The sequence below is a fragment of the Pyrus communis genome, chromosome 17 (assembly GCF_963583255.1).
Source record: "Pyrus communis chromosome 17, drPyrComm1.1, whole genome shotgun sequence".
Taxonomy (NCBI): domain Eukaryota; kingdom Viridiplantae; phylum Streptophyta; class Magnoliopsida; order Rosales; family Rosaceae; genus Pyrus; species Pyrus communis.
Window position 1 is genome coordinate 2,228,916 of NC_084819.1, and position 18,515 is coordinate 2,247,430.

Below are 18,515 nucleotides of genomic sequence, written 5' to 3' on the forward strand. Positions count from 1 at the left end.
GCTTGGATGAGGGAATTTAAAGTTCTTAGCGTTTAGGCTAAATTTCTTTGTAATGCAGTACAAAAATTAGATAGAGGAACATGAGAATAAAACGCAATACATGTGAGAGAACTTTCATTAACATATTAAAAAAATAATTCATTTTAGTGTTTTAATAGTGGCTTTGTATCGTTTGAGTAGTTGGCTGGTAGTATTTTTGTAATGCATTTTTAATAATCGAATATAAATTCTCTTTATACTTTCAAATCCCTCGTAAACAAGAGTTTTTTCAATGTACCTGAAATACGCAATGGTACACAATGTGTCATTATATAAATGAAGGGGTACTTAAAAATAAATAAAAAATAAAAAAAAACTTCCCTCGACGTTTGTAGCATAAATTTAATTCAATAAGAATATTCATAGTTTAATATAGGAGTAGTAGTCATTTAGATCTCCATTACTTATCAATTTGTTTGAGACACAATTTTCCATCTATTCTCACCACGCCAATCACTAAATCTCATGTTCCACCCCGAACACCACTTGTTTGAAAGACAAAACACCATAACCCTCGACCTAAACGCGTACCCTTATCGATCCACGATTGTATTGAAATAAGTCTCGAGATCCTCGGCAAACGGATTTTGAGACTTTAACATATTTTTGACACGCCCGGTGAGACCTTGTATATTCAACCAAGAAAATGCCTACTTTTGTCTCAATATTTCTCTTTAGCTCTATTTAAGTATGGAATTAATTTTCCTTTGCTTGAGATAAGGAATATATGTTTCATCCATTTTTTTGGAAACCAATATTCCTTGACATTCCAGCAGAAGATGAATGGCATTTTTTTGGAAACCAATATTCCTACTGAGAACTGTAAATATAAAGAATCGTTTGAAAGTATTTTTAAAATGTTTGAAAGCGCTTTTAATGAGAATGGTTTTGGAACCAATTCTTAGTAAAAATGCAAGTGAATCTTGGAAAAGTACTTGAAGTGCTTCCTGCAAGAAGCACATAACTAATGTTGCTTGCATGAAGCACTAAAATGCTTTTGGAACCCAAAAACACTTTCACCAAAAGCAATTTCAGCCATTTTAAAAGCACTTTCCAAACGAATCCTAAATGTCATGCCATACATGTCTCATGCATACAAAATAAATAAAAGGCAAAAGAAGATTTTCATAAATGTACTTTATTTGGTAACTCAACAACACAGATTATCGTCATAGCTCTTTTCTGCAGCAGGTATTCGACATCAAGTCACATTTTTCGCTTTCTAAGACCGATACAGAGAGGGTTCAAGTCAACTATTAGATTCTGATGGGTAATACCACCACTACCTACGCTGAGGCTGTATGATGCTGCTGTCGATGTATCACATTTCCGACGAGCTGATATGCTTCATGTTCATCTTGGTTTCAGAATCTGCTGTACCTAAACACTACAGGATCACTAAGCTACACATGTTGTAAACCCCCTAGTAAAATCTCCAAACTTCTTACAATCTAAGAGGTACGTTTTTGCCTCATCCATTTTGTAGCCGACCACTTTTCCCCGGATAGTACCTCACACCCTCCATGTATGCTCGTCGGATCCTCTTTTCCTTCAAGATTCTGAAAGAAGCAGGTAAAATAAAATTCACATGGATAGAGGCCAGACTCTGTTAGAAAGCTAGAAACTTCGAAATTGCATTTCACAACTGTACTAAAGGCAAACTATCATTTCGTTTTCAGCAATGCAAACACAGAATTTTACATATCTTAAAAATGGTCAAGGGACCGAAGGCACACCCGGAAAATAGTATAAGAAATTAAGGAACCTTACCATGCTCCAAAAAAGTACTGCATCCCCTTTAGTTGGCTTCACAGACAAACCTGTGACAGCTCGTCCACCGCAGGTACATTTACCTGAACTAGCCTGAAATTCCACACAAGTTAAAACATAGATTGGCAACGCGATATTCTACATACATTACGTGCAAAACTGACGGTAGAAAGACCACAAAAGAAATAGATCGAAAGACAACTAATGATTTGCATAATTATATATTTAAATCCCACGGTTTTTTAAGTCCCTGATGTAATATAAAAAAATAAAAATAACAATGTCAGGTACAGTAAACTTCTCTTTCCAGAAAGATGCTTGATAAAATGCCCTGAATAAACAATTCATAAGCAAAGTGAACACCTTGGTGCACACTGCACCGTAGCCCGTTCTCCCCACCATACCATGTTCCAGTACTCCCAAATAATTGTAGCAAGTATATTTGCCTCTTTTAGCCCTTGTAATTTTAGCATCAAAATCTATACCTATCGAAGATAACATCAAAATATAGCATCAAATCAAAAGACAGATTACCATAGGGAAAATGGTCTCTCCGCCCTCAACATTATCACTCAAATACATCAGAATTGTTGCTACTCGCTGACCACCACGTTTCAAGTTAAACTGTCAACAAAAAATCAATGAACATTTAGATTCCTAATGTTATACATTAAAAAATTGAAGGATTGGCTGCAATTACGGGATACCAATTCTTACAAATGCAGGGTAAATAAACTTACAGTGTCAGAGAAGTAGTCATGGTGAGGTTTGTAATACTGATCCTTTTCGTACCTGTGCTGCTCCAGATGTTAGTCTTGATACTAAATATATTGCTCAACATTTTCATGAAACTTACCGCATCTTGTATAAATAAGACACCCACCTTAAAACTTGAATGAGCTCCCCATTTTCTATTGGCACTTGAGAAAACACAGCAATACGCTTTTCAATTGCCTAATGACGAAATAGAAAAAGAGGACAGTTAGAGTTCTGTTTTCTGCTTTACCACAAAGAACAATGGTAACCCAAATGCTAAAAAGTGGATATCACAGATACTTCACACACACATACATATGCACACAAGGAAACAAATGCCTGACACATACGGAGGGTTTCCCAAGTAATATTTGTTGGCAGGCAGAGGCTGTGGATGTTATTCATACAAATTGTTCAAGTTTTTGGCAGATCAATCTGCCAAACCAACAACTTCCGTATCTTCATCCCAAGAACTCACTGGTACTCATCAAAGAATGAGGCCCAGATATCATATGTACACAGAAACCTCTGGATTTCTTGTCAATTGCTCATTGTTGTATGGTCATGTTAAATAGTCGCCGCTTGGGTACAAAAAGGGCTCTTGGATACCAAGAGAAACCCTCCTGGAACAAATTCTGGAAGGCCTTGTGCATCCATTTAGAAATTAGAACCGACTATCAAGATTAAAAAATTAAGAGTTTGTGATAGCATTTCTTTACATTCAACAAGATTTTTTTTAACTGCCTCCATTTTGAACAACGCAAAAATAACTAAATTTAATTTCCATCTTAATGCTTAAAACTTCCTCGTCATAACGTCATTGTATGTTCTACATACATCACAAATGAATAAGCGTGTATGCTGTAGTCGGTGAATTTGAAAAAGGTAAAATGAACACACAAAAGAAGATCGCAATTTGGATGCTTTTCCAATAAGAAATGAGATTTGTATATTATTCACAGGATGAAGGTATGAATTTAAAACTAGCCTACAGACCAACGATGATAAACAAAATATTCAAATCAAATAATGAATAAACACCCTGAACTTGGAACCTTTAAGAAAACAAAAATAACATTTAGTATCTTCTGAAGTATAAAATTATAAATATGAATCTGAATGCCAAATGGAAGAGAGCTGAACTTAAAACAAAAATTAACCTGTATCATCGGGTACTTTTTCTCTTCGGGACTCAAGAACATACCAGAACTTGTGCGAACATTACTCTTTATTCCCTGAAAAAATGGTACACAATATGATCAATTATGCACTTAAATGAACAGGAAGAATATCAAACAATAAATATATATATATATGTCTATGTATTCGATTATAGTTTGATATACAAAAGATTCCATAAGAAATTTAGAGATCACTCTGCTATCTTGTTGATGAAAAGTAAGGACATTTTCATCAGGTTCTCTATCCAAATAACACATTTTATTAAACAGATAAACAGAAAGATATCATACAGAAGTCAATTGTAAGTAACTATATCAAAGCATTGTCCTTTTCTATCCAAAATAGTAAAGTTGTGGCTATTCTAATAAAGCATGCATAAAACTGGAAAAAAGACTAACGAGTAAGCCCGTGAAATTGAGTGAAGTCATGCCCTAAGATAGAGAGTTATCTGATACCGAGGTGTATGATAATTCGTAGGGCATCCTGCGTACCTTTCCTGTTCTTACATCCACTACAGTGGAGACTTGAAGGCGAGGCGAGGCAAGAGTTCTAAGGTAGTCACATTCCTGAAAAGGCCATAAAAACTTTCACTTTCACTTAACTATATAAAGGAGCTTCTTTTTAGAAGAAAAACCCAAAGCTGCTCAATAATAATGCAAGAACCTCATAATTTCACCAGAAGTCAAATTTAATGTGCTACCAAACAACATAGACCAGCCAGCAATTGACAGGTTAAGACTAATAAGCAATTGCAGAAAATTCTATCAGAACTTGGGAATTCCAACTTTGGTACTAATACTTTTTGGGGCCATTAATCATTACCCCCCTTTTCATTACTTCCTTATGTTTTTACCACCCGGTTCTGTTCTTTTTTTGATCTTCCCCTGCCAACAATTTCACGTGCACAGAATCACGAGCCAACACAATTACATCCAAAAACGTTTCCTGCCGAGCTTCAAAGAAGCATACTTTTTTGTTTTAAATAATATTTTGAAATCCAATGTAGCCCAACTCCAAACTACAATGAAAATAATTTTAAATTCCTTTTATTATTATTATTTTTTTGGTCCAATTCACTTTAAGTTAGTGTTTTTTTAAAGGTTAGTATAGATCATTTTAAGTTAGTATAGTCCCTTTCAAAAATAAAATACAGACTTAAACAATTACACAATTGCACAATTAGACTTACACGATGACCCTATTACACCATTACTGTAAACACTACTTGCATATTCTCACCAAACAATTATAGTTAGGTAACCCTGAAAACAATTCCAGTTTTCACTATAGACAATTACAGTTAGTTACTCCTGCAAACAATTACAGAAAAGCTACCCTTAAAAACAATTACGGTAATCACATGTCCAACAAAAAATTACAAATAGTTAGAACTTAAATGGTGGAGTGTTCTCTTTTACTGCAGAACGAAAGTGGATACAAGACCCTTATGGTTGCTAACAACAAAGGTTTTAATCATTATTTTAATTTAAGTGAACTTCCCTGCCTTTTGGGTCCAACTTAATGCATCCCATGTACTTGGGCATGGTAGAATATTGTAAGAGTTAAGAAACATCATGCCACACGAATAGAGGCAATTCTGTTATAAGATATAAGCATACCTCCATGCTCAAGAACTTATGAAGTACAATTATTCGAGGCTCCCAGCTGATTACTTCAGGTTTGACCTACATTGAGAGAATAAGAAAAGAAAAATCAAATTCTATTTGCTAGAAATTATAATGAGGTATATTAGTCCGGCTTCATGTTCGTATGCAGAGAGAGATAGAGATGCATCTCTGATGTGTTCGGCCTTTATTTTTCTTGCGATAGGAAACTGAAGAAATACACAGATGTGTTATGCCTTTATTTTTCTTGCGATAAGAAACTGAAGACATAAACAGATAGGAACTAACACAGGAAAAGTGGTTAACTACAACATTCTAGGTACTGGAAAACATGACAGACCCATCAACCAGTGTCAACACTAGTTTAGAAGCTACTAATATCATTAACCTTACTAACCTACAATTGTACAAGATTTTTTGGACTACATTACCGCCTGCAATACAGATATACCTGTACTTGTATCTAGATTGTTTCAGAAACTTTGTCCAACACCCTGTCATTGGATTAAATACCAATACTCACTTCTATGTGCACAAATCATTACAGCACCGTACAACTCCAGGCGGTAGACTATGACTAGAAGGTTCAGACCTAATAGACCTAAGCAACAACAAATTATTTTAAGACATAGATTGCATAAGTGTGTCATATCACACATACTGCCCCCAATTATGAATTGAAGGTACTCAAATGTCCAATTTTCATTGTCCTGTACGTCAAATGATGCATGATATTTACTTTTAATCTTCTTTTCCAGCAGGCAGGGATTATCTCAAGTACTTGAATAAAAAATTAAAGCTAAACTTGCAAACATACATATCCCAGGCGTAAAATTTCTGCTTCTTTATCATTGCTCCAATGAGCACCTGAGAATTCAAAACAGAGGAAAGCAAATTAGATTAAAAAAAATATTTGTAACTTAAGCAACAAATGTGGTCTATCTACCAAACTAAACATGATAAGAACCATACCAACCTCCGGGCAACTGACGATAACCATCATTTAGACTTCTACGCACTTTTCTAGGAGATGGAAACTCAGAGCCTAAAAAGACCAAATTTTGAAGCAAAAATCATCTAACACATTAACGATACAATAAGCATGATATCCACTTGCAAACAACCGTAAAATAAATATGACATAACTTACAATAAAGCAATACAAAGAAATTGTTCTAGATAATAATTTAATCAACAATAAACAGGCTTTAAAAATACAAGATTGCAAGAATTATGCAATAAATATATCAGTTCCATTGGTGTCCAATGGACCAAAGAAGAGGAAAACCATAAAACATTTAATTGATGAAATAATTCCAATGATACATACCTTAACTGAGAAATATGAGCATAACAAAGGTGGAAAAAGAAACATTTAGAGACAGAATAAACCATGCAAGACGAACACTCAAATTATTAGAACCAAAAGTCAAATATTTTTTATAAGGGAATAAACTACAGATGCCAAAATTTCTGCAAACATTTTTCGTTTCCCTTAATCAAAGCCTCTGAGGAACTTTATACGAAACCTAGTGTTATACTCTTGTAGGATCTCAGCTGGTCACTTTTATGACTAGATCTAGAATCACCATGGACTGTCAAGAACTACAGATTGAATGAAATAACATGTTTCACACAAAATCTAACGTGCCTATATGTGTAAATGCTGTAGTTTGCTTCCAAGGAGCACCTGTAAATCAGTAAAAATCTGATAGCCTTAATTATCCCGAATCTCCTTTAGTTGCATTGCTTTATTTATTTATTTAAAATCTATCCATAATTTCATGGCTTAACTGCATTAAGAGTTGCATCACTAATCCACAACCCAATGCATCAACTCTTAGTAATGGTTGTCCCAGCTTGACAATTTTGTTTTGCTAAGAAAAATGATATAACTAGATGAAAAGGGATTCACACTATTCTGTCAAAAAGACACTTTCAATCTGATCCATGTTAATCTGACCAAAAATCTTGATCCATATTATAGTAGGCAAAGCGGGAAAGAAAAAAGGAACCAAGAATTTCTAACATATACATAGTAAGAGCTTCACCAAATGGCTGTGTCACAAAACGTCTTCTACTTAGTGTAGAAGAAGGATACATCAAAAAGGCATAACAAAACCACAACCATGAATTTAACATGCAAGGAAGACGGGGAATTACAAGAAAATATATTTGTATAAGAATAAAGAACTAAAAGATACCATATGAGTCTTCTAATCTTCGTATAAATGCCAATTGAAACAAAGCACCTGTGAGTTAAACAAAAAAGGAATTCAGTAGATGCTTGTTTATTGAAAACTGAGTAGCACAATCAATTTAACATCATTGTAGTGAAAGGATTCATGTGCTGATGATCTTCAAATGCTTAGCTTATAGAAAACTAAACTTAGCATAATATACAATACAATACAATACAACGCAGAGCAAATAGAAGGTAGAGGTTCTCAAAAGACACAATGAAGATAGTTGGTAATAAAAAGGCCGGAAAATTCCCCAGACGGCATCTCTGCGTTCTGCATAATTCGTAGTACTAGGATATGGTGTGGTGCCAGTGGCCCACATGTCTCCCTGCTATTGCAAATTCCTGTTTAGAAGAAGGATATCAAATCTTTCTTTATGTAAATTCTTTCATTTCTTTCTTACTTCTAAACCCTCTGTGTCCGAAATGGGAGTTTCTTTTAGCAAAACTATGACACCAACATATTAGACACACATACCTCTACAAATTTAGTGCTACTACTATGCAATACCATACTTTCCGGCACGCGTAGCCAGCAATCAATGCAGCACATCCCAAGCAACTCCAGAGCTAGGGTAATCCGATAAATCTCAACCAAATATATAAGCATTTTTCACTCAAAAATATTACATCGAATACTATGCTAGTATTGACTTACAACAACAACAAACCAAGCCTTATCCCACAAAGTGGGGCCAGCTGTATGAATCTTAGAACGCCACTGAGCTCGGTTTATGCTAGCATTGACTATAATTTGAAAACCATTTTTGGCCAGGAGCCATTACGATTTGCCCTAAGAATCCAAGTCAAAGGAAGCTTCTGACGGAGCTGGTAAAATTATGAATCCGAAGACTTGTTTGATTACAAACCTTAAAGTATCCAATACCCAGATCAAACCCAGACAGGAGCTTTCGTTTGGTTCCCGAAAAACACGGGAAAATCGAAAGTACTAACATAGGACCAAACTCCTACAGTTTTCTGGGTAATCGCAGAATCCACATATGCACAAATCAATCAAATGTACATGCATGTATATAATCAAGACAACAGAAATTGCTTCGATGGTTTGATTTTACCTATGATCATTCCGACAGTGACAAAGGTTAGCAGCCCGAATACAAACTTCATCGGAGCAGCCATGGTTTCCGGTGAGAGAGAGAAAGAGATTGCAATCAGGAAAATCAGGAAAATGTAGGAAAATCAAAATACGAAGAAGTATTCTGCACTCTTAAACAGTTGCCAGCACAAGGACCGGCCATTTGTTGAAAAGTCATGTCCCGGCGTTAGTCAATTACTTTCTCTTTTTTCCATTTATTTATTTTTTTTTTTTTTGCCGTTTTCAGTCTTATTTTCTAACATGATTTTTTTGGTCAATTTTCCTAACCAACGACCAACGAACAGGGATGAATTTCTCTCGTTCACTACGGCTTGGAGCGCACGATACGAAAGTCTGTTCCCATTTTTGTTCGGGATTGGGATGCATATTATATGATTTTAAGTGAAATTAGTTCGGATTGTCATGTAGTAATTGATGGGAAATCCTTATGAGAAATAGATGTAGTGATGCCGATAATTTAGATAAGGTTTTTTTTTTTTTTTTTTTTTTCTTGAACAAACGATATTATCTATATTAAGGAGAGTGAGTGAACTTGTCATCATAATAAACTAGCAATAATGTGGTTCAAATTCATCTTTGACAAGAACCAAACTTAAAACCTCTTACTTACAAATAAAAAAAAATTATCAAAGTGGAGTAGTACGTAACAAATAATATATTTTTTTGTTCTTGTGAAAGTAGATAAATACTAAATTGGACTAGGGTTTTACACTGTTTAGGACCTCAGTTTGTTTGACCTCCTTAGCTAGGACTGGACTAGCTAGGACTAATAACCTATGTTTGGTATGGCAAGAGACTAAGTTAAATGGGATTAGCCAGACTCTGGACCAGCTAGGACTAATAATCCATGTTTGGTATGGCAAGGACTAAGTTAAATGGATTAGCCCAGACTCGTGTGAAGTTCGGATCTCGCTAAGTCGCCTAAATTAGTCCCGCGGGTGAGCAAGGTATTGCTAAGAACCTCACTACGCCGCCTTCTCTCACTTTCTCTCACTACGCCTCCTCTTACTACGACTTCATCAAAGCCATCGATCATTGAGTGAGCTTTATCCAGAACAAGTATCCCCTCTCTCTCTATATGGGAATTAGGAGAATTGGGTGCTTCGAAGAGAATGCTGGAAGAAGAGGAATCGCGGTTGCTAAATCGTGGGTGGAGGAGGAGGGTGGGCGTCGTGGCTTGCTTCGAATCTGCAGATTGGTAGGAGAAAACAGGTCTGCAACTATTTGTTTTCATAATTGGGATGATGATGGGATTAGCAAGGCTATGGCAGATGAAGAGAGATGGAGAGGCGTGAAGAAGAGAAATTGATGAACTTAGTTATTATTAATTTTTTTTGTAATATATTAGAATTACCATGGTTATCTTGAAGTTCATCAATTTAAAAAGTAAAAGAAAAAAAGAATTTGGTAGGGATCTAAATTTAATTATTTAGATCAGAATGTGAAATTTAGTTTTTATAATTAAATTTAAAAAATCAAAATTTAGTCCTAATCCAACACCACAAAAGTATCACAATTTTAATAGATTCAAGTTAAGCCAGTCTAGTTTAGTCTATGAAACTAGTTCAGTCTGAACTAGTTCGGTGCAACGAAGGCACCAATCTCCTAAAGGATAGTGAATTAAATCTCATCCCCAAAAACTCCTCTAACATACCACTTAGTACTATTCTTTTTTACTTGTAAGAGAGGTTTTAGGTTCGATTCTCACCAAAGGTATTTGAAGCACATTATTATAGCAAGCTTATCAGAAGACTTAACTCACTTCCTACTCCCTTAGTGTAGATACTATCGATTGTTCAAAAAAAACCCCTCAAACCGTTTCCAATTCACCTGGCCCTGAGTAGCTCAGTTGCTCACCTAGGCAAAAATCAAATACCCCAGGGCCTAGACCATGTGGCACAAGGTTGACGTCAATATGACGAAAGCACGATTAAAAGTTATAAATAATTAATTAAAAATACAAAAAATAAATATTTTATGTTTATAAAAAATTTCATATAAATACTTAAGTATGTTCTTCCACTTTATATCATATTTCAATATTTTCAAATACTTTCAATCAATTTTTTTGTTATTATCCGAAATTAAAAATATTTTTTTATAGTTTTATAAATAAAATAATAACAATATTTTAACACTAATAGCCTAGATTATTCAATTTAGGAATGAAGATGGACTTTAGCATTTATTGTTCACTTAGGAGGTTAAATTGACCATTGCCTAGCAGCTTTTTAAGAGTGCAAGTGCCCTGAACTTTGGCTCAATTGGCAGGGCCGGTATTGAGATTTTTGAAGCCTGGGGCAGCACAAAAAATGTGCCCTTTAAATTCTTTTCATTAAAACACCAAAAACGAAAAGCAACCACTTAGTACTACAATTAGTGATATTTTTTTTCACTTGTAAGGTTGGATTCTCTCCAAAGACAAATATAAACCGCATTATTACTAGCCCATTGTGAGACTTAGCCCACTCCCCCACCCCATGTAGATAATATTGTTTGTTTTCCTGTCACCTTTGTCATTTTGTCAGTTAGTACTACGGTTTAGTGGTATTCATTTTCATTTGTAAGTAAAAGATCTTAGGTTCGATTCTTGCCAAAGGTGAATTTGAACCATATTTTTGCTAGCCCAATGTGAGGCTAAGTCTACTTATTTACCTTTAATGTAAATAATTTCGTTTGTTAAAAAAAAAAAAAAAAAAAACTGGAGATCCTCTTATGCCAATAGAGTTAGTTACTTTTATACCAAATTTACCATAGCAATCAGCCCCATTATTTTTTACTGCGTTCCTATTTTTTTACCCAAAAAAGCAGCCACCAACGGCCCATTTGGTTCCTCAACCCAAAACACCCGCTTCTCTCTCTCACTAGGGTTTTAGACTTTGGAGGTTTTGCCACTCGAAACCCTCCAGTTGCAGGCTTCTCGTTCTGATTTGATCGGAATCCTCGAGAGCCATTCTTCTTCTCTCCGAGTATTGTTGCCGACGGAAGGCAGAGCACAAGCAATGGCGGGCCTCGTTCCTCCTCCTCCTCCAACCGCCGCGGCTGATACTATTCCGAAGCCGAAGGAGGATGAGAAAGTGGATTACTTGAATCTTCCTTGCCCTATTCCCTATGAGGAGATCCACCGTGAAGCTCTCAGTTAGTCTCTCTCTCTCTCTCTCGCTCTCGCTCTTTCCTCCATTATTTTCATATTTCATTATCTTTCTAGTTTATCTTGCTTTGTTTTTTGATGTGCAAATTATGGAGATTTGTGTTTATTCTTGTTAATATTTAAAGTTTAAACATTTGCTCTTCTGGGTTTTTCTTTTACATGTAATTCATGAAAGTTTTATTGTGAATTAATCTGTTATATAACTTATATTTGAATTATGAATTATTGGAGAAATACAAACGTATTAGGTCTTTTAGCTACCATTGTGGTGGCTCATGTTGCGTTACCCGATTTTAGAAATCAAAGGGAATCACATTTTATTTTTGGGTTTACTTGGAAAGGAAAGAAGTGCACTTTGAGTGCCGAGTCTAAGGCGAGATTATTTTGTATGTGTATGCAGTGTCTTTAAAGCCGGAACTGTTTGAGGGGATGCGCTTTGATTTCACCAAAGGACTCAATCAGAGGTTCTCACTCAGTCACAGGTCTGATCAGACTTTCAATTCACCCATCATCATTACGTTTAATTCTTATTATTTCGATACTGATCTGAATCATAACGCTCCTTTGCCAACCAACAATCAGCGTGTTCATGGGACCTACCGAGGTTCCTTCACAATCTCCCGAAACTATTAAAATTCCCACTGCTCACTATGAGTTTGGTGCCAACTTTATAGATCCAAAGGTAACTAACTGTCGTATGAAATTGATCTTTTTGCATACTTTTCTTTGGCAATATGAATTTAAACTCTCATTTAAACATATGGTAACATGCAGTTGATGCTTTTTGGGAGAATCATGACTGATGGGAGGCTTAATGCAAGAGTAAAGTGTGATTTATCTGAGAATCTTACTTTGAAGGCCAATTCTCAGGTGATTTGGAAGACTGTTGAAGCGCTTTATCCCCTTTTTTATTAGCAAAGTTTGTGCAGACAATCTGTAATGTCTAAGTTAGTTAGTTAACTTTTCTGTGCTTCTTTCCAGCTTACCAACGAGCCTCACATGTCGCATGGCATGGTCAATTTTGATTACAAGGTATGGTGCTGACTTTGTAATATCTTTCAGTTAATTTTCTTTTATATAATGGTGTTGCTACCAAGACGAGGTTAAACTTCTCTCATGGCAGTGATCAAGAAAGAACTTTCATATAGCTATTTTAATTCTAAGTACTTGTTTGGCACAACCTTTTCAGCAATGTAAGAGTTTTGCTGTAGTAAAGGCGCTTTTCTTTGTTTACTATGTCGCTTCACAGCACTTGAAATGAAACTTCATGTTAGGTTCATGCAAAAGCTAAAAATGCTTTATCTGTCATAGAAATGAGACAATTGTATCAAATCAAGCTAAGAACTGTTTGTGGAGAAGCTCTAAGTTGTAGCTTTTCCAATAGCTAAGAAACATCTTATGCTGGAAGCAGTTGCCCTCTTTAATTATTTCTTCTGTGATTGACTAAGTTAACCTTGTAACTTTCATCAATGCCCTTTTCACTTTTGAAAATTAATCAGTAATACGGATTGCTAATTGGTTGGTTCAAAAATTGTTTCATGGTTGCTTATTCGGTTGAATTAGTTTTTATATTGTTGTTGTCTGGTAATTTGTAGAGTGGATAGAATGAGAGTTTGGGTGGGAGATCTTTTTTCAAAGCTTGCCTTCTTGGTTGTTTAATGTTATTGATGTCCAGGTACCATAATGGAACCATTTACTGGCTTCATTTGATCCGGGTGAATTGGGATTTTGGTTGTAGACATTTAGGAGGTACTTAAATGAGGTAGTACTGAAATGAGCAGATTTCTAGAAGTTTGAAGCTGGAGTCTTCAGCATCCTACTTGTATGTCTTATTTGAAACTTATGTTTCACTTTGACACAGTTCTAGAATTTCTACCACCATGAAGGGGAAGCTTCTTGCGTGGATTTTGCTCATGGTAGGGCTAACATGTGCAATTTGATACAAAGACAAGCAAATTGGTGTATTTCAATTTTCACCTCATTGGTGCATTTTGTATAAGCAGGGGGAGGTGTTCAGATTATATATCTGTGCGCTTTCCAATATCTCTACATTATGGTAGAACGGAGGTCAGTGAGTCGGGTGGTTGCGGCATCCACTGGTAAGTGATAAGCCTTTTGGTGATGGGAACAAGGCTAAAGTAAAGCCCTTTGAGAATTTACCTTTTGGTGATGGGAATAAGGCTAAAGCCCCTTGAGAATTTATTGTGCTGGCAAATCGAGGAGTATGTAGGGGTTTGGGAATGACCGCTAGTCTAGAGTTAGGTTTTGGGCTTTGATTTGGTCATCTGTTTCTGTGGAATTTAGGGGGTGTTCTGTTTGTATCTGCTTTAGAGATTAAGAACAAGAGCTTTGAGAAGAAGAGATTTAGACTCCCCTCCTCCCATCTATATTTTTTTCCTAATTTTTTCAACAACTGGAACCCAAAAGGATAACACAGTTATTGATTTTTGTCATGTATTTTGAGCTAACCACTTTGTAATTAATTTTCGAATCATTTTTTTGTACTTATGCCCAACATTGACTTCCTCTGCACAGGGAAAAGATTACAGGTCACAGTTTCAACTAGGAAATGGTGCACTGTTTGGAGCAAACTACATTCAGGTAAAATATTGGACAACATGTTCTGTGTTTAACCGTTTCATTAGCTTATGACAAAAGCAAAGTTTCATGTCATGATAACTTACTTATTGTTGGCTAATCTATATATATTAATTATTGCCAAATGGATTCTACAAGGTTTCCTTAATGTAAGAGGGTCCATTTTTTGTTCTCCTTCTGGGCTTCTGTATCTTTGGAGCTCTGTAGAGTTTTTTTTTCTTGTAAATATGTGTTAATTGGCAAAGCTGCTGTAATTTTGCTATTTGATAGGTTGGTTGGTTTGTTTTGTTTTATGTAATTTTGCTATTTGATAGGTTTGTTTGTTTTGTTTTATGTAATTGCTATTTGATAGGTTTGTTTGTTTTGTTTTGTTTTATGTAATTGCTATTTGATAGGTTTTTTTCTTGTCACCTCTCAAGGAAGAAAAAAGTTGTTCTTATATTTATTTTATATGGATTGTGCATTTCACAACGTTTTGGGAAAGCACTTAATACAAAAAGGCAGAAATGTAAAAATCTGTATTAATTATACTAATGTATTAATGTACTCATGTTGGAGATCAACCCTGGTATTTGATTACCATATTTAACCCAGTAAGATTTTCTTGTTCTTCCCCTGACCATATTTAACCATGTGATGACCATGTTTTTTTGCCAATTATTAATAACTGCTTGTTTACTTGCTTTTATTTATCATTTTCTTCGTTTTCCCAGCTTTTATCATTTCTATAAATCTATTAAGCTGTGGAAGCTGTTATTGGCACTCCAAAAAGGTCATCCTGCAATCCAAGGGAGAAATTGCACTTCAAGTGCAGGATGACTTTTTAGTGTGCCAATAACAGTTCCCTAAGATTTTGCCAAAACCCTTTTAGCCATTAAAGCACTTTGATTTTAATTTGAACATGAACCAAAGGTAAATGGAACAATAAACGTAAGTATATAAGATAATTGCAGTATTGATTAAAAATTTGTCATCTTCCCGTTGGTTGTGGCACGTATTATGATTTATACTGGCATTTATTATGTATTCTGGATTGTTTTTCTCTGTAATTGTTTGTTCCATTTAAATTCTTAGTGATAAGCATATTTTGTTGCCTTCATGCCAATGGCACATCTTCTTCTCTCTCTGAAAGTATGAAAGTGGGATTTTTTTATTGATTTACCTAGTGCATTTTACCAATCTTTTGAGTGCTTATTAATTTTCAGAGTGTGACCCCCCATCTCGCTTTGGGTGGTGAAGTGTTCTGGGCCGGTCAGCATCGGAAGTCTGGTATTGGCTATGCTGCTCGGTATAACACAGAAAAGATGGTATAGTTCTTGAACCCTTAAATTATAACTTCTTGAATATGCGACATACTGTTTTCATTGATTCCCACTGTTGTTTACTCATTAATTCTTATATTGCAAATAAGATATTAATTTGTTACATTCTGGCACCAGAAATGGCATGCATCAAGATTCATATATCTAGAATGTATATCAGCAGTTAACTGCATGCTTTCTCACTATTGTTTCTTTTTCCAAATACCTTCTTTGTTTTAGATGAATGCCACAATTGTTTAGGTAAAGCTAAAACATCATGAATATTTTTTCATTTTTCAGATTTAAAGTTGATTTTGTTAAGTTCAATGTATGCAGTTAACTAAAGCGAATAAAGAGGGAAAAGATGTAGCTCATTTTGATTGCAATGTTAGTTTTCAAAATTAACTTTATGACACTCTTAAGGTCGTAAGAGTTGGTTAAAACAATGATATGATGAAATAATTGGAAATAAGGGAAACTAACTAGTTGTCAAGTAATAGTAGGATTGTTCATGTTGCAGCCTCATGGTCTCTATTCTAGAGGAAAAGCGGCAAATATCCCGCACATTAAAACTAATGCTATATTTTCATCTAGTTCAAGTCAGCATTACACTTTAGTTCAAACTTTTGAGTACCACAGGGTATGGCTATGCATATGGGAAAGCATTGAGGTTGAAGTAAGAATAAAAAGTTATATATATATATTGCTTACCTCATATTCCACACATTTTCGATTTGCATTTGCATGAGACCTTAATAATTTTATTTTTGATTTTGGGTAAATCACATTTCCCCCCCCCCCCCCCCTCAACTTTTTGTCCAATTTCAATTTCATACGTCTTCCATTTTTTCTTTTTTTTTTTAATTTCTTACAATGTCTCACGTACCAATGTCATACATCCGTCTCAATTTCTGTTAGTTTCACTGTTATCTCCTCATGTGGACCTTGCAGGCCCCACAAAATTTGTGCCACATGGATAAAAAACAAGTAGTCCACTCCTGAAAGAAAAAGAAAAAAACTCAAAATTGCAGCAACACCCTAATTCTTGGGGGAAAATTCAAAACAACACAGAAAGCAAAGAATTACAAAACAACTTGAGACCTAATATTGCTGATTGGTCTTCATAATCATCTTTGGTACTTCATGAATCTTATAAATGGATTTCAGCTTCTTAGCTGCTTTAGTAGTTGTTAAGGGCACATGGCCAACATTTTTCCATGGCACTAAGCAATAACCATCTCCGGTGAGGCCTGTTCTATTAACAAAGGTGATATAGGGTCATAAGATTTTAAAGCCCAAGACGTTGAACCTTGGAAGGTGAACCTCAGCATGTATACTAAATGAACCTAAGTAGGAGTATTCCAACTGTTGTATGACTGGGCAGCTCCAGAACATATTCCATGGGATTTTGTTATATATTTCCTGGCTGATTGTTTTAATAGGAGATTTTGACTCGAGTAACTGTTATGTGATCCACACCTTAATCCAACTTGTCTTTGCACCCTCAGGTTGCCACAGGGCAAGTCGCTAGCACTGGAATGGTTGCTCTTAGCTATGTACAAAAGGTTTCTGATAAGGTGAGCAAAGTTGATCTATGGTTGAACATATTTAACTTTTTATGCTGTTGGAGTATCTTTCTGCAGTTTTTTTTTTCATGATTTATCCGAGCTCTTTCTTATAGTGTTTCTTCCTTGTAGGTTTCTCTCGCATCAGATTTCATGTACAACTACATGTCAAGAGATGTCACAGCTAGTTTTGGTTATGATTACATTCTTCGACAGGTAGCTTTCGAATTGTTAATGTTCAAATATTTCATTGAAATAAATAGACGTTCTCTTTTTCTTCTTCTTAGTTCGTATGTTGTGGTCTTACTATATGCATAGTATGGTACGGTTACACAACCAGTGGTATCTGATTGCTGTTGGAGGATGTGACCACCTATTCGGTGAACAATTTCATGAAGCATGATTTCTCGGACATTATGGCCCGTTGATTCTATGCAGACCTTGATCCCGATTCAGATTCTGTCTGGCTACATAATTTTTTTATGTACATATGCAGTCCATGCATGTAAAACTCACTATACACTGCCTTGTCGACCGTAAACCATAATCACTTCCTATTCATCTAGAACCTGGAGGCCTTAACAGATTGGGTTGTTTCTCTTTTTCTTTCAAATAGTGGTTTCTTAGATATGAATTAGTAAGTATTGACCACTCTTCCTGACTTTTTTTTTTTTTTTTTTTAATTGTTGCAGTGCCGTCTTAGAGGAAAGATTGATTCCAATGGCACCGTAGCTGCATTTTTGGAAGAGCGACTAAATATGGGTCTTAATTTTGTTCTTTCTGCAGAGGTGAGGATTTAGCAACGTTTTCTTTTTCTTCTCAGTTAACGAAACCCTGCTTTGCCAGTTCTCTCTTGACAAGTACTAAAATACACGCCTCGCAGATTGATCACAGAAAGAAAGACTACAAATTCGGGTTTGGGTTGACTGTGGGAGAGTAGAGTGCAGGACCAATGCTGTTTCGTCATTCTTGCCGGCAAGATACTCTCTCTTTATTTTTCCATTCGAGTTGAACTAGAGATCCCTGTATACTTAATCTCGGGTAACATTATCGCAGGGCGGCATCGGTTGAGCCAGTTTTAGTAGCCGGTATCCTTTTGGAGTTCCCCTTTTTCAGTTAAGAGATGTAGAATAAGATTTCGGAATAATTCAAATTGAATTCCTAGTCAC

The 18,515-nt window shown here is 35.5% G+C and overlaps 2 protein-coding genes across 5 annotated transcripts; one reads left to right on the forward strand and one right to left on the reverse strand.

The window, feature by feature from the left end:
* Positions 1 to 1,144: 1,144 nt before the first annotated feature.
* On the reverse strand, positions 1,145 to 8,864 carry LOC137723580 (prolyl 4-hydroxylase 1). Of its 3 annotated transcripts, none has more exons than XM_068462778.1 (12): positions 8,691 to 8,864; positions 7,577 to 7,624; positions 6,349 to 6,417; positions 6,190 to 6,239; positions 5,367 to 5,432; positions 4,239 to 4,313; positions 3,726 to 3,800; positions 2,693 to 2,763; positions 2,550 to 2,601; positions 2,344 to 2,433; positions 1,810 to 1,902; positions 1,145 to 1,598 (listed from the first exon to the last, which is right to left on the reverse strand). In XM_068462778.1, exons 1-12 carry the CDS (start codon positions 8,752 to 8,754, stop codon positions 1,491 to 1,493), a joined length of 861 nt encoding a protein of 286 aa, XP_068318879.1. In that variant the 5' UTR covers positions 8,755 to 8,864; the 3' UTR covers positions 1,145 to 1,490. The 3 variants fall into 3 exon arrangements, with proteins under 3 accessions (XP_068318879.1, XP_068318881.1, XP_068318880.1); XM_068462780.1 differs by having other exon boundaries at positions 6,345 to 6,417; positions 8,691 to 8,783; XM_068462779.1 differs by lacking the exon at positions 6,349 to 6,417.
* A 2,722-nt stretch (positions 8,865 to 11,586) lies between these two features.
* On the forward strand, positions 11,587 to 18,515 carry LOC137723147 (mitochondrial import receptor subunit TOM40-1-like). Of its 2 annotated transcripts, XM_068462318.1 has the most exons (12): positions 11,587 to 11,869; positions 12,283 to 12,364; positions 12,465 to 12,564; positions 12,657 to 12,752; positions 12,864 to 12,914; positions 14,418 to 14,483; positions 15,686 to 15,787; positions 17,290 to 17,358; positions 17,479 to 17,562; positions 18,039 to 18,134; positions 18,230 to 18,321; positions 18,403 to 18,515. In XM_068462318.1, exons 1-11 carry the CDS (start codon positions 11,734 to 11,736, stop codon positions 18,284 to 18,286), a joined length of 939 nt encoding a protein of 312 aa, XP_068318419.1. In that variant the 5' UTR covers positions 11,587 to 11,733; the 3' UTR covers positions 18,287 to 18,321; positions 18,403 to 18,515. The 2 variants fall into 2 exon arrangements, with proteins under 2 accessions (XP_068318419.1, XP_068318418.1); XM_068462317.1 differs by having other exon boundaries at positions 18,230 to 18,515.

Bases quoted from the DNA above. Each gene is read 5' to 3' on its own strand.
- LOC137723147 (XM_068462317.1), top strand. From the start codon at position 11,734: ATGGCGGGCCTCGTTCCTCCTCCTCCTCCAACCGCCGCGGCTGATACT. The intron at 12,915-14,417 runs GTATGGTGCTGA...TCCTCTGCACAG, and splicing joins TGGTCAATTTTGATTACAAG to GGAAAAGATTACAGGTCACA. The intron at 17,563-18,038 runs GTAGCTTTCGAA...TAATTGTTGCAG, and splicing joins ATGATTACATTCTTCGACAG to TGCCGTCTTAGAGGAAAGAT.
- LOC137723580 (XM_068462778.1), bottom strand. From the start codon at position 8,754: ATGGCTGCTCCGATGAAGTTTGTATTCGGGCTGCTAACCTTTGTCACT. The intron at 6,240-6,348 runs GTTGGTATGGTT...TTGAATTCTCAG, and splicing joins TTATCGTCAGTTGCCCGGAG to GTGCTCATTGGAGCAATGAT. The intron at 1,599-1,809 runs GTAAGGTTCCTT...TGCTTCTTTCAG, and splicing joins CAGTACTTTTTTGGAGCATG to AATCTTGAAGGAAAAGAGGA.